The 13950-nt window shown below is 40.3% G+C and overlaps 3 protein-coding genes across 7 annotated transcripts in view; 1 reads left to right on the forward strand and 2 right to left on the reverse strand.

The window, feature by feature from the left end:
* The window catches only part of LOC109973222 (histone demethylase UTY-like), a 31268-nt gene extending 24090 nt beyond the window's left edge, over positions 1-7178 (reverse strand). Inside the window, exons 1-2 of the mRNA XM_020622639.1 lie at positions 6589-7178; positions 6386-6449 (exon numbers count right to left, since the gene is read on the reverse strand). Coding sequence (XP_020478295.1) covers positions 6386-6449; positions 6589-6767 — 243 coding nt within the window. The 5' untranslated portion in view covers positions 6768-7178. The remainder of the gene's footprint in view (positions 1-6385; positions 6450-6588) is intronic.
* A 369-nt stretch (positions 7179-7547) lies between these two features.
* Positions 7548-11379, forward strand: LOC109973223 (FUN14 domain-containing protein 1). 2 transcript variants are annotated; one of them, XM_020622641.1, is made up of 5 exons: positions 7548-7670; positions 8210-8375; positions 8635-8710; positions 9359-9493; positions 9928-11379. In XM_020622641.1, the coding sequence occupies exons 1-5, from the start codon at positions 7646-7648 to the stop codon at positions 10003-10005; spliced, it is 480 nt and encodes a 159-aa protein (XP_020478297.1). In that variant the 5' UTR covers positions 7548-7645; the 3' UTR covers positions 10006-11379. The 2 variants fall into 2 exon arrangements, with proteins under 2 accessions (XP_020478297.1, XP_020478298.1); XM_020622642.1 differs by having other exon boundaries at positions 9359-9487; positions 9928-11378.
* An 800-nt stretch (positions 11380-12179) lies between these two features.
* Positions 12180-13950, reverse strand: part of cenpl (centromere protein L) — a 4661-nt gene continuing 2890 nt past the window's right edge. For 3 of the 4 annotated variants that reach the window (XM_020622654.1, XM_020622653.1, XM_020622651.1), the window contains exons 4-5: positions 12701-13259; positions 12180-12587 (exon numbers count right to left, since the gene is read on the reverse strand). In XM_020622654.1, the coding sequence (XP_020478310.1) occupies positions 12358-12587; positions 12701-13259 (789 nt within the window). In that variant the 3' untranslated portion in view covers positions 12180-12357. Of the gene's footprint in view, positions 12588-12689; positions 13260-13950 lie in introns of all 4 variants that reach the window. The other variant, XM_020622655.1, reaches the window with a different exon arrangement.

Genomic DNA, 13950 nt, shown 5'->3' on the forward strand with positions numbered 1-13950 from the left:
AAGTTTTTTTTTTTTTTTTTTTTTATTCTATTACAGGTCCTCCTGCCCTGAGTAAACAGATACAGCTACTGCCTGTGGGCTGGATTCACACTACAAGATCTATGGTTTGGCCACACCAGAGTTACAGCAATCCACTAAAAATCCTACATATGAACCAGCAGGGTTGGTATGGTACACAGCATGTTTTTCACCACATACATAGTTAACCATTTCCTGACAACCCTAAAGCAGTCACTGATAAAGTGATACTGTAACTACTTCATTAACCTGTGAGGGGACATTCTGTGCATTTATTTAACCAACCTCAACCATTTAGAAACTGAGCAGATAAAACGTTGAAACCTGGGAAACACATCCAGTGCCTTGGACACAAAAATAAAAGCAGATACAAGCAGAAGGGAAATTTAATGTAGGAATGTAACGATACCAAAAACTCACGATACGTTGCCACAACTGCCAAAAACCGATGGTGGTTACTAAATGGTTGGTTTTGCACGTGTGTGTCCAGATTCTTTGCCCATCTCAGTGAAAGTTTGCCCACAGTTATGTCCCAATTGTTTCTGCAAAATATATCCAGGCCTGTCTCTGTCCTAAACGGGGCTAGCATTGCCTTTGTCCAGCAGTACTTGCAAATTTAGTTTGGTCTTACAGAATCTTTTCACACCTGTTCAATTTCAAAACTCCTGATTTTGAGCAAATTTAAATAAGGCTGTAAGTAGTGACTGTACAAGTGATCAACCTGTCAGCATCCTTTTATTTAAATGTCTACATGCCAGAAGGGGATGGAAGCATGGCTCAAACTGCTGCTCCACAAATAGACTACATGCTGTTCTACTTTCTCTGGTTATTCAGTAAAAACCAGAAGCCACTGACAAGCTGAGCCCACAGAAGCAGGACAAGGTGGAAAAAGAAACCGAGTACATATCGTCCATGCCCTTTCCACAACAAGGGCAAACAAACCCAAGAGTAACCTCCATGACACTGATGTTTCTCTGGTGCTGCACTAAGATCACATAGCTGGTCTTCAATGCTGAGTGCTGCTTGGCCCATCACAGCTGAACACAGGCAGCTGCATGAGTAAGTGAAACCGAGAAATGACGTCCAGGTTTATGCAGGAGCAGATAATATTTCACCTCTCATTTTGGTTTTTATGAACAATAAAATGTACTCACTGCTTTTATACAGAAGTAACCTGCAAATACACACACACAAAGGCCTGCTGTTATCTCTTAGGAATCAATGCCAGACAGCAAGATAATGACAAGTCAAAATCTTTTGCCACAGATTCCATGACAGAAAGGCTAAGTCTGAGTGACGGAGTGGTTAAAACTCTCCCATAAATTCCACGCAGAAAACAGATCAGTCTTAAGAGCAGCTGTTCCCTCTATGACCCAAACCCAACTGTCAGACAGCAGTGATAAACATTAGTGATAAACAGATCACACACTACAAAGCTAGGTGGCAGATTAAGTAAGAATTGTACCTACAGCTGGATTTATACTTCTAGTATCAGGTTAACAGATTCTCATTAACAGGAAAGCATCAGATTTCACCTGTTGATATCACAACAACAACAAAATGATTGTAATTGTATATAAAAAGGTCACTTTGTGCTTTTATTATATTCACTATTTCCTTCGCTTTGTGATTCCAACAATGATATGAAGGTGCACTGCCTCATTACTGAAGAGGCCACTAATAAAAACTGGCTTCTGCTATGTGTAATCATTGTGTTTACATTCTGTCATTCACTGATCATGGTGAGCAGAGGGTTTGTCTTGTTGTGTGCAAATAAAAAGCAGAATACTCAGCCAATCACAGGTTCTTGCAGTGTCCATATCATCGTGGCAACCACTTCGACAGCTACAGCAGTATCTACAGCTTACCAAGTCAAATTAATGTAAACTTATGACAGCAGTACCTACAGCTTACCAAGTCAAATTAATGTAAACTTATAAATCCAACTCCACCTTTACGCTGAGAAAAGAGTAGTGCATATAGAATCCTACCAAATCTAAAAGAACAGGCCTCAGGTCAGAGATACACATGCATGGGAGGACAAAACATAAATAAATAAATAAATAAATAGATAGATAGATAGATGACATAGTGATTGGTATAACTGACTCTGCTGACACTTTAGTCAGGACTGTTTGTGCATTCATTTTTTGCAAATCTGTGCAATGCTGCTCAGAAATAACAAGTGCATTTGTGCATCATCAAGCATTTAGGTGGAGCAAAATGCCTAAACAGCACTGTATCCCATACGTTGTCTGAAGTAGCAAGATCAAAAAAAAAAAAAAATGCCCGGGTCTACTTCTCATAGTAAGTGCCTGGGTCTATATGCACATTCGAAACTCCTGCCCAACCATATGACAATGTACCTTTATTTGTCATGTACTAAAATCACTGGATTAGCTAAAAACAGCCAAGCAGACTTTCCCACTTGAAAGATTTTCATCCCTTACACTTACATATTTCAGCTTTCTTGTCCTACATCACACTTCACTTAGCTGGAGTTTAACTACTGAGATGCTCACATCATTCACATACAATGGAAAACGACACTACATGGAACCACCACTAAAGACAGTGACTCCACTTAAAGCAGAGATGTTTTACTTTGGGAAATTTGATAAAGTCTGAACAGTTCTGTATTGTGTTCTTAGATAGATTCATCATTAGATTAACTTGTTTGTAGAAAATAATATTTTAAAATCAATCAGAACAAATACAACAAGATGTAAAACTGGTTAACACTCATCATAGCAGCAGCTGTTAGCTTTTACAGACCAAGCATATCTGAATGCCCCGAGTCCAACCTTGCTGTCAGGCAACAGTGCATAACAGAGCATCCACAGATAAAATAAAGTGAAACAAAATGTTTTCAGTTTCATACCACATCTGTAGCATAGTAAAAGTGGGCAGACTATACTCCAAACTCATGTCTCCACTAGCTAAATTTTCAGTCCTGTGCGCATGCTAATGAGTCTAATCAGTATTATATAAGTTCTAATTTATTAACCCCTCTGGGAACAAACGTCCTCTGCATGACCTGTCAACTATTTCAGAGTTGAGCGCCTGGACAGTGCCAGTGCGTTAGACCTAATAGCTAACATGCATATCTTTTAGTGTGGCCTCCCAGACCTGGAGGAAACAAATGCATACCTCAAAAGTGCACCACTCAGCCCAACATGAGGATTTAAAGCCAAAGGGCCTTCTGCATGTGCCATGATGGAATGCAAAAAAAGACCAACACAAATACTGTGGCAGCTAGAACATAAAAATAAGAGGACACCTAAGCAGAAGGCTTATTTTCCATCTAGGTATTCTAGGTTTACATCACTGCCACTTAGTTACTGGTGGTGATACAGTGACCTAGTTCTGTCAGAAATGTTGAACCCACAGTTATCTACACAGAGCAACAGTGCAGTGACATGACCATTGCAAAGTGCCAGGCGCAAACCTACTAAGCTTTGAGCAGTTGTCATATAATGCACTAAAATCTTTACATTTTTAAATTAACAGTGCAACAAAATGAGACACTGACACACTAGAGTAAGTTTATGATAACTGTTTTTGAGACCACATTCTGAATCATTTGCCATTTTCTTTTCACAAACCAGTTCTCTGATAACACTAGAAAACCAATGAGAATCCATCGTCACAAATGCAATGTGTCTAACGTGTTACAAAAACTGAATGAAGCCAAAAAAAGGTGACCTACAGGGTGCTTTCTACTACTGATACCCCAAGAGTTAATGGTTTCTTGGGTATTCTTGTTTCTTGTATTTTGTATTCTTTGGTAATCTTATATTTAGACTAGGTGTTTGTTCTTTTGGCTTTAAATTCTTTACTTGACTCCAGGAGAGCCCTGCACAAGAATTCCAATATGCCTAAACTGTCTGTTTATGCATAAATGGCGAATAAAAATCTTGAATCTTGAATCCTTCTTTGCCTTTATGGATAAATAGAAAAAAAAATGCACACTATTATAGCTGACCTAAGCTACAGGCCTAATAATTAGCAATTTCCACAGTGTTATAAGTTATATCATCTGATTGTCTAGTTTTAAAATGACAGTGGTGCCACCTTCTCCACTTTTTGCCACTTACTATGTATCCAATATATTTTCCTCTTCATACCCTGACTCTGGATATTACAATGTTCAGTTCCCTCTTTTCTTTTTTTCACTTTAAAATCTGTATTTTCTCCTGTGTGAGAGTTCACCTAGAGCTGTAACAAACATTATTTCTCAACTGTTTTGTATTGTCGACATTATAATTATACTGCATTGTGACGTTTGGAAAATTGCAATTTTACATTGTTATAACAACAGTGACCCCAAAAAATAGGACAGTGATTTACGGGTATCAGTGACATTCACCAACGCTTGATTTGCACTGATGACTACAAAATGTTACTCACTAGATGGGTCGGTTCTGTATTGCTGCAAGTGGTCTATTAACAGAGGACCTATGCTTAGACTGATGTAATAATGAAAGTTTTAACATTCTTTTGATTGACTTAGCCCTAACTGTAGCATGTCGAGTCCATGTTAGCTACTTGACATATCTGACCAGCATCATTGTAAGACAGCAAGGCTCTTAACATGAAGGCACCTAGTGCTGCAACATAGATGGACTAGACCATAGGACTTGTGTGCATTTATACCACGTTATACAAGTGTAGGAGTGTAAAAGGAAAATCAGGCAACAGACAAAACTCTGGAGCAAGACCAGGCTTATAGCAATGTCAAGCAGCACCACTGTTATCAGTAACACATCCAACACATAAGACACTAAATCTGTTGACTTTGGCCCATAATGTGCAACACTGACTCCATACCAATTTCACAGGGTATATGACAATGCAAACCTTTTTATACAATATGGTCAAGATAGCTGGTGAGCATTTTTATGACACTACACTGTGTTAAACCACTGCACCAGGAGTGTTTAAAATTCTACTAGGAAGAGAAGCAACACCTGCTAAAAAGGTTGCTCTACTGTGAAATTAGGAAATGTACAGTTTGATTCAAGCCTTGTACACTAATTGCATTGCATGCAGGCCATATTTTCTGCAAGTATGGTGCACCAATAATTTGTCCTGCTTCTGTGGAGCTCAGGCCAAATGAATAGTTACACTTCCTAGGTATCCCACACCACCTAGTGAGCAGATGGATGACCCATCAAACCACGAGCTGTGAACATCCCCATCTTCTCTACATGTCCTTGCACAGTAAGAGACGAATTCAGGAGGTTGGCTTTGCTTCTGTTACATCAGCAATGTGTTACGTACAAGAACACTGTGCACCGTAGCTTCCTAGTCCCAGTGCACATGCAGAACCATACAGGGGCAATGAAAACTGTAAACAAAGGACCCTGACACCATCTAAATCGACAAGAGTACAACTTCACAAAAGAGCCAAGACCCCACGGGAAACTTAACCACCACTTATACAACACATACGATTTAGAGCAATATATTCACATCAAAATGGTTATATAGCTATCGGTGTCACTTCGCCTTGTCCCGCCATCTTGGACAGGCAGCCAGCCATTAACGTTACTTGTAACGTTTGTCAACTCGATCACTGATACCAAAAGATAAAAAAAAAATCAACCAGAATACGGTCAGTAGAGCAATACTATGTCACAAACACTACTGAATATAGCGTAGCCAACATAAGATCATTGCAAATGACACTGACAACATATATCCTTAGCTAGCAAATACCCTAACAGTTAAACGGGGACGCTGTATTTGGTGCACCCTGAAGAAGGCGTCACCGTTAACGTTACTTCCACCAGCGTTATAACGGTCAAGTTATAGTCAGTAAATGATTCTTTTGTGTGCAGGGTTAGATGTGTCTTGCAATAAAGCAATTTCACGACGACATAAAACTTTCCTCATTAGAGTTCAGTGTTTCCAGTAATCAATGTACTACACAAAACAGTGACGACGTTCTGTTTTTGGTTGTACAATTACACGTACACAATGATAAGCTGTATGTAATTGCTATCCAGCAATCAGGGAAGGATAGTTATCTAACAACCACCAACATATGTTAACGTTAACAAGCTAGTTATGTCGAGGGAGCCGTAGCTAATTGGCTCTCCTGGCTAGCGACACCGCGTAGCCGCAGGTGCAGGGTCGCCGTTCCTCGGATGAGAGTAGCTAACTAGCAAGCTAGCCGACTGGCTAAAACAGGGGCTGCGGCTAGCTGGCCTTGGTCTTCTTAGCGAGTGGGCCACTGGCATTCAGTCTGGATCGCTCCTCTGATAGCAAATTCAATGCCATGCATGATAGTTTGGAAGTTGGAGTAACTCTCATAGATCAGGGTGCTGATTGGCAGTAAAATACATCCTGTTAGATTTGCTACCTTCATCAACAGGGCCTTCGTTCTGGCGCCATCTTCATGAAGCTTCTGAAATCCAAACAGTGAGCTGCAAGCGAGAAGACAACATAGGCGGCTCAGTATCACTTGCAGAGCGGCTTAGAGACATTTTAGACATGCAAGAAAAGAAAACTATTAAATTTTCTAAAGTGTGCGTGTGTGTAAGTGCACGGGATTACTATTCCGACCTGTCGATCCCGACCAAACTGTCCCTCTCCTGGGCTGTCAGTGTCGGAAAGTCCTCCTCTGTTTCACTCGCTTTTCCCGCCGCCATTTTCTTTCCCTCATCACCACTAGAAGAAGCCGAGCGGAGACTCCGAGCAGCAGCGCAGGCAGCAACGGCGAGAGACACACCGCACGATTGCATGGAAAATCGCGACGCGGGGACAAACGGCTTGCTCCGCCGAATCAAAGAAGAAAAACTGAAGAAAACAAAATGATCAAAAACTTTTTCCCAGGTTGAAAAGATGCGATTCGATATAGTAAATCCTTTCGGGGGGGACAGAAGCGCTCTCCGGGTAGCTCTTCAAACGTCACATTTTTCATCACAAAGTGATATTGTCCCGCTATTTAAATGTGACTGACTATGTATAATATCCAAGATGTAAGTATATGACAATAAAATGCTTTCGGCCGAGAAGATAAAGTTGTTATAATTGTGTCACCCAAGCGAACCCACGCGCCGCTGTAGCCACGCCCTCTTTTTCCTCTTCAGCCAATAGGCCTGTCCGCATCCTACCATATGACTTCCCTGCTATAGCATTCTTTTATTTTTAATATTCATATTCTCCCTGCAAACCACTCATTTTTATACCACGATTATTCTGGAAGCATATTCATAAATATTTATTGTCTGAACATGTCTATCTCCCATGTGCACTGAATTGAAAAAGGGTTTCTTCCCTGACGAATGCAGTACAACACAGTAAACTGTCCTCTCGTATTCAGAAATATGTATTGACACGGTTGTCAGTTGTCGTTTTCGCTCATGGGCTGTTGTAACGATAACTGCAATGCGCCCCGAGCCTTTCACACTATGCAGCCTTTGCACTTTCCAAAGTTCTATCATAATTCTGTGACATCTTCCTTATACTATAAAAAGTTGTAACCATTTTGCAATAAAGTTGCTAAATTTCTCATCATAATCAAACGAGACCAAAGCATTTAACTTGACGTGGCAAAGCATCATAATGTAGGTGTGGCTTAGTATTGTCAACATCCTGATGACATAACTACATTACCAAAATGGCGACAGTGGATCGTGGAGAAGGTAGGTGATTCTGTTTATTTGAAATATCGGTATTATTGATATAATTCATGTGGGAATTTAGAACATTTTTCACACGCATGAATAAAGTTGGGATGCGGCCTTTACTCTAACGCTTATAACAGAAAAGGGGAATCTAAGTGGTAACGATATGTGATTGGTGGCCATTTGACGCTAACCAGCTAATATTAGCTTCCCAAGATTCTCAGCGTTACATAGAGCCCGTCGGAGTGGAACTGTCCGTGCAGTTATCGTAATTGGTTTGAAGGTTAAGAGCGGAACTGTCCATGCAGTTATCGTAATTGGTTTGAAGGTTTTTACGTTTTGGGTTTGAACAGTCAAATACAGAGCACTCTCAATAACTGAATAATTTGAACTACCTATAGCGCAAGCGCCTTTAAGCGGTCACCATTGTTTCGTGTGGAGGCAAGAAACGAGGTGATCGAGGTATCCAGTCATTTAGTGCGTTTATACACGCTTTGGTTTGAAAAGCAGATGGTGCTATGTTGTTAGCTTTATCGTTTATCACTGTCTGTTATCAGGTCAGGATGATCCAGAGAGCGATGATGAGGTTTATGAGGTGGTGGACCTGACAGAATATGCCCGAAGGCACCAGTGGTGGAGTAGGGTGTTTGGGAACAACTCAGGCCCGATTGCTGAGAAGTATTCTGTAGCTACTCAGCTCATGATGGGAGGGGTGACTGGATGGTAAGGCCCGGTGATTCACCTGCTCATGGGCTCACATCTGGAGCAAGTCTTTTGACAAAGAAAGATTACGTCAACATGAGCGAGTTAATTCAGTAATGTCAGTAAATAAGTAGAACACACTGATTTAAAAAAAAGCCTCGTCCAAGCAAAACATGTCTGAATGAATATCATATGTAATTAAGTGATTTGTTTGTACAGTTTTTATTATTTCGTTTTCATCACTTAAGGAACACTCCTCCATACTTCTCAACACATGCAGGTGTGCTGGTTACCTCTTCCAGAGAGTTGGGAAGATAGCTGCTACTGCTGTTGGTGGAGGTTTCCTTCTTTTGCAGGTAACAGCACTATAATACTACTGTGTAGCCTCAGTAATTAAATATTTGCCATGTCCATGTCCCTAAGTGACCAAATATACATCCTTTGCACGACACACATTTTGCCAACTTCAGTGACAGCTGCAAAGCAAGATGCCCCACTGGATCACTCTCTACAGCAGAAATATGAGAATTGTGTGACAGCTGACTTTAGATAGTATAGGCCATCTTGATGCTTACTGGGTCTTGCAATGCTATATTGTCTCCTTAAAATGTTCTTGCAACCACTTGACAAACTATTCTCAATGATTTTATTGTCAGATAGTGATTAGAATATATACTGGTTCCTTTTGTATATGAGTTGGTGATCAGGAAAAATATCTTTCTGAACCCAGTGTTGAATGAATACTTTAATTAAATATTTTGAAAATGTTTAGTGCATAGTAGTGTACCTTATCCTCTTAAATTCCAAGACATAATTTGACCTGCAGCCATTTAATAGTTTTACTTGGGCAGAGAATCATGTGCATCTCAATTACATTTGAATGCATTTTTATTATGTAAAGGGAATTTGTGTTGCAGACAGATCTAGGGGCTCTCTTTAAACCACATTTATATCAAATTAATCTATGCAAAATCAGTTCTGAATGTCATAACTCTATGCTTCAGATTGCCAATCACAGTGGTTATGTGAAGGTGGACTGGAAGAAGGTAGAGAAGGATGTAAATAAAGCGAAGAAGCACCTGAAGAAGAAGGCAAACAAAGCAGCCCCTGAAATAAACACATTCATTGAGGAGGTAAAGGTACCTGTGACAAAGCTTGCCTTTTTTCACACTTTTGCTTGCATTCAGTTCAGTGTTGCTAAAATTAAATCAATCCATTGTTTCAAAAAAAAAAAAAAAAAAAAAACACTTAACCACAGTTGGAATATACTCTGACATGAATTAGAATTTAATGCATGACTCTATATTTGTGGTTGTGGTGGAGTTTTTCTTTATCCACTAGCCAACAGTGCCCTCTAGTGTACGCTTAGCCATACTTCACCCACTGTCTGTGACAGCAGGCTTTAGGGGTGGATGTTTAAGTCCTACCTGCATATGTAAGGTGTATATATATATGTATGTATAAATTATTCATGACCAGATTGGTTTTAAGAGTAAAATTTCTTGATTATGCCTTGTTGCTATTTTCCAACCACACCCCTACAGTTCTAACCAAATGAAATGTCAATACACAGGCCACAGACTTTATAAAGAGGAACATCGTCTTGTCCAGCGGATTCGTTGGTGGCTTCTTTCTGGGTTTGGCCTCCTAAAGCTGCTGCTGCAGATGCTGCCGTCCCCACTTACTGTGAATCACATCATGACTTATCATCACTTTCCTCTCCATGATTTACTGTTTGGCCCTGTGTTTGCATTGATTTGTCTCTAAATGGACCAGACATGGGGTGTTTATTTTGAACATTAAAGCATGACCTATTGTGACAGTGGTATTAGCTGTGTTCTACTCACCCTATTTTAAATCAGCCCTAGCTAATTGTTTTTTGTAGGGAGGATTAAGTGCACGTTGTGAAGTGTAGGGGTGCAGTACACAATTGGGGTTCTTGGATTCTACTGTGAAGATTCTCTTCTGTGGGACCCGTCATGGATCTTTGCCAGACAATTGAATATGCACCCCAACTAGCACAAGTTTTTCTTTGGTGTCCATGCCCCTGTGCATTTGCCTGGCAGATGCTGATTTCAGATTGTCACAAGTTGGCTTGTGTGGGTGCTGTTGTAAATATAAAGCCAAGCCCTTTTCAGAGTCGTATATACCCACACGAGTAAATATTATATAACGACATGGAAGGAGCAGAGTGGGAAGGTAACACCATCCCCCAGTCTAGTGCTGAGATGTATTTTTAAGTAGCTGTGAAGTTCAGTGAGTTTATATGCTGTTTAAGCATATAAGTAAACCCAAATGAGTTTTTAAAGTTTGAAACACTGGCTGGGGGTTTAAACTGTTACAGTTCCACACTGAGCAGGAGTTCTTATTGATATACAACACATATCATGAGCATAAATCACAGCTAACTTGTTATGCTCTAAACTGACTACAAGGAGTATTAACTACAGATTCTTATTTCTCATAATCCTCAGCTTCACAGTGCCCTTTAATGAATGACAGGACAAGTATCTGCTGTACCCTAATTTTGACCATCACAAGCTGCACACCAAAAGTCACCAGTCCTGTCATTAAAGAGCATAATGGAGCAGCGACCGACTCCTACGCCCTCGCCATTGTGCATTTAGTGTCAGTATAGCCATAACACAACAGTGATACTGCCGAGTTGTGTGCCATTACATTATCCAGATTTCCAGGACATTCACACATAGGAATCTAGTTAATTGTTAGTTATTGATCACAAGCAGCTAATTTTGCCTTTTTTTTTAACCAGTGCAATATACAGTATTGTTTGTTGGGGTTTTTTAGGTTGTGTTTTCAGTTGGCCTTTTTTATGTTCCCTTTGCTTTGTTTCTGTTCAGTCTTTTTGGTAACTGAGCTGTATGGATTTTGCTCAGTGTCATTTGAAATAAATATGCCTGATTTAAATATGTTTCTGGTAGTTGTCTGCATGAGTGAATGAAATTTGGTTTTGGAGGGGGACTAAAATGTGCGTCTCCAAGTTGTTTTTAGAGAGTATACAAATACAGCTCCCGAGGGCGGCGCAGCGGCTAGCGCTGTTCAAGATGTGCGGAGTTTGCATGTTCTCCCTGTGCCTGCGTGGATTTTCTCCGGGTACTCCGGCTTCCTCCCAAAGACATGCAGCTTAGGTTGATTGGCGACTCTACAAAATTGGCCATTATCCGAAAGGGCATCCGGTGTAAAACATGCGAAGTTTAACGTGCGCATTGTCAGTTTGGTGGGAACTGATGATTCGCTGTGGCAACCCCTAACAGGAACAGCCAAAAGTAGAAGAAGATACAAATCCAGCTCCTGTGTAACGAGATGTGAAAGGACTGATTAATGTGGAGAGGTGTTGTCAAAGCCTCCTGTGACCTAGACCGATTGAACCGCACTGGCCGCAGTGTAGAAATATTAGCTTCTAAAGGTTTTCAACGGGATTGACCTCTCCAACCCAGAGATTTTCAGTTATTTCTGCTTCATCAGGAAGTCTTATTGCATTCTCATTTCTTGTAATTTCATAAATATCTGAAAAGCTGGGCAAAGCTTGGGGAGCACAGCAGATCCTAGTAGAACATAGTGGAGCAGGGAGAGGGAGCATACTGTAGCTTTATAAGACTGCAACTTTGGAAGATATCCACTATTTATCTAACTTGGACAAACTTTAGAATGCATTTTTTGGACTGTAATTTGGAACTACATTAGCAAGTGATCTCTTAATGGCCCATATACGTGGAAATGTGTACAGCAAGCAAAAACTATTCCACTGTTCATGCGCACCCGACTATTTTTTTAACTTGTATAATTCCAAAGCTATCTTCAACAGTTAATCACTACACTGCAGCTCTTAGTTTTTATTTCCAAAAAAGAAAAATTAAAAAAAAACATGTACACAGCTACACATGAATACACACATTATATTTTACACGGTTGGAACCAAAGCTTGTTTGTGAGCACAGCAGACAAACTTGACAACATGGTAAATGAGGGATATAAGGAGTCTTCAGTTCAGATTATAACCATTTGTCCATCCATAGTATGTAAATATGGTATTTATATGTTCATGTGTTGTAATTATACATATAAAAAATTCAAGATTACCTGTATTTAAATGCTGTTGAAATGTTGCATTGCCTGTTGGTTTAAAGTCTTTATTCTCTAGATGGGCATTTTGAGGAGGGCACCCTCTGTCAGTAGTGTGAGGGTGGTGATCATATATCTGCTGCTGGAGATCTAAAACAAAAGGAAGCAAATATTAGTACAACATTTATCTTTCTGTGTGTGTGTTGACAACACAATGTAAAAACTTGACGAGCTGTTTGTGTAGGATGGTACCTTGATCCTACCGCTATACTTGGCTGAACCCAGTGCTGTAGAGACCTGTTGAAGGGGTCCTGCTGACAGATCCAACTTGAAGTGTTTGTAGAAGTGGTTCTTCAGCCCCTGGATGAATCTCGTGACCTCCTCGATATCAACACTTCTTCCATCTTCTCCCTCATTCTCCTCCCCTGGTTCCTTTCTGATATCGCTCCACAGATCCCAAGCATCTTGTGGGTTAACTGTGTAGGTAACCTGCAACACTGGCTTAACTGGAATAGTCCAAATCAGTTTGAGGCGCTGGATGCTAGACTCGCTGTGACAGTTCGTCCATAATGCTGCCAGCCAGTGTAGGCAAGTCTCACTGATTTCCAGACAGCCAAAGCAACAGTCGAAGGTCTGTTGGAACCAGGACTGGACCAGACGAGTGAGAACCTCGGACCCACTGCTGCCAAAAAGTGGCAGACATATGAAGTCTTGCGGAAGTGATTGCAGGTAATCAGGGTTGCCATTGATGCAAGTCAGCCAGCCGCTCCATACTGGCTTCTGGGGTTTGTCCTGCCTGGCAAACATGGGCTTTGAATGGATCTGTGGTGGGAAAGTGAACAGTTAGAAGCAGCAAAATGCAGTTTGAATCTAACACAGAGAACACAAGACATATTCAAGACACAAAACACACAAATATGATTTAAGTCCATTTGTTGTTCTTCATGGAAATTTTAATATCTACACCTTTTCTTTTCCCATTATGTGAGTGATGCCACTACAGTAAGTATGGTTAGCTGGAATCGGCCCTTTTCTGAAATATAGTCTGCAGTGGCATCTAGGGATGCAATAGTTATACCTAACACTTACTGAATTTCATTTGCTTGCAGTGAAGACATGTCCTCATATGTGATATTGATTCTTCCAAAACACAGACAGCTGTAGTGTATATACAGTGAGGCAAATAAGTATTTGATAACACTTCTGATTTTTCAGGTTTTCCCACTTACAGAGAATGGACAGTTCTGTAATTTTTATCGTAGGTACACCTCAACTGTGAGAGACAGAATCTACAAAAAAAAAATCCAGTAAATCACATTGTTAGATTTTTAAATAATTTATTTCCATTTTATTGCATGAAATAAGTATTTGATCACCTACCAACCAGCAAGAATTCTGGCTCTCACAGACCTGTTAGTTTGTCTTTAAGAAGCCCTCCTATCCTCCACTCATTGCCTGTATTAATTGCACCTGTTTGAACTCGTTACCTGTATAAAAGACACCTGTCCACACA

Source organism: Monopterus albus, unplaced genomic scaffold (genome assembly GCF_001952655.1).
Source record: "Monopterus albus unplaced genomic scaffold, M_albus_1.0 scaffold285.1, whole genome shotgun sequence".
Taxonomy (NCBI): Eukaryota; Metazoa; Chordata; class Actinopteri; order Synbranchiformes; family Synbranchidae; genus Monopterus; species Monopterus albus.

What these genes read in the sequence shown, in the direction of transcription:
- LOC109973223 (XM_020622641.1), top strand. Translation starts at nt 7,646, where the DNA reads ATGGCGACAGTGGATCGTGGAGAAG. An exon ending in ATGGGAGGGGTGACTGGATG is followed by an intron (nt 8,376 to 8,634) that starts GTAAGGCCCGGT and finishes CAACACATGCAG; the next exon opens with GTGTGCTGGTTACCTCTTCC. An exon ending in CATTCATTGAGGAGGTAAAG is followed by an intron (nt 9,494 to 9,927) that starts GTACCTGTGACA and finishes GTCAATACACAG; the next exon opens with GCCACAGACTTTATAAAGAG.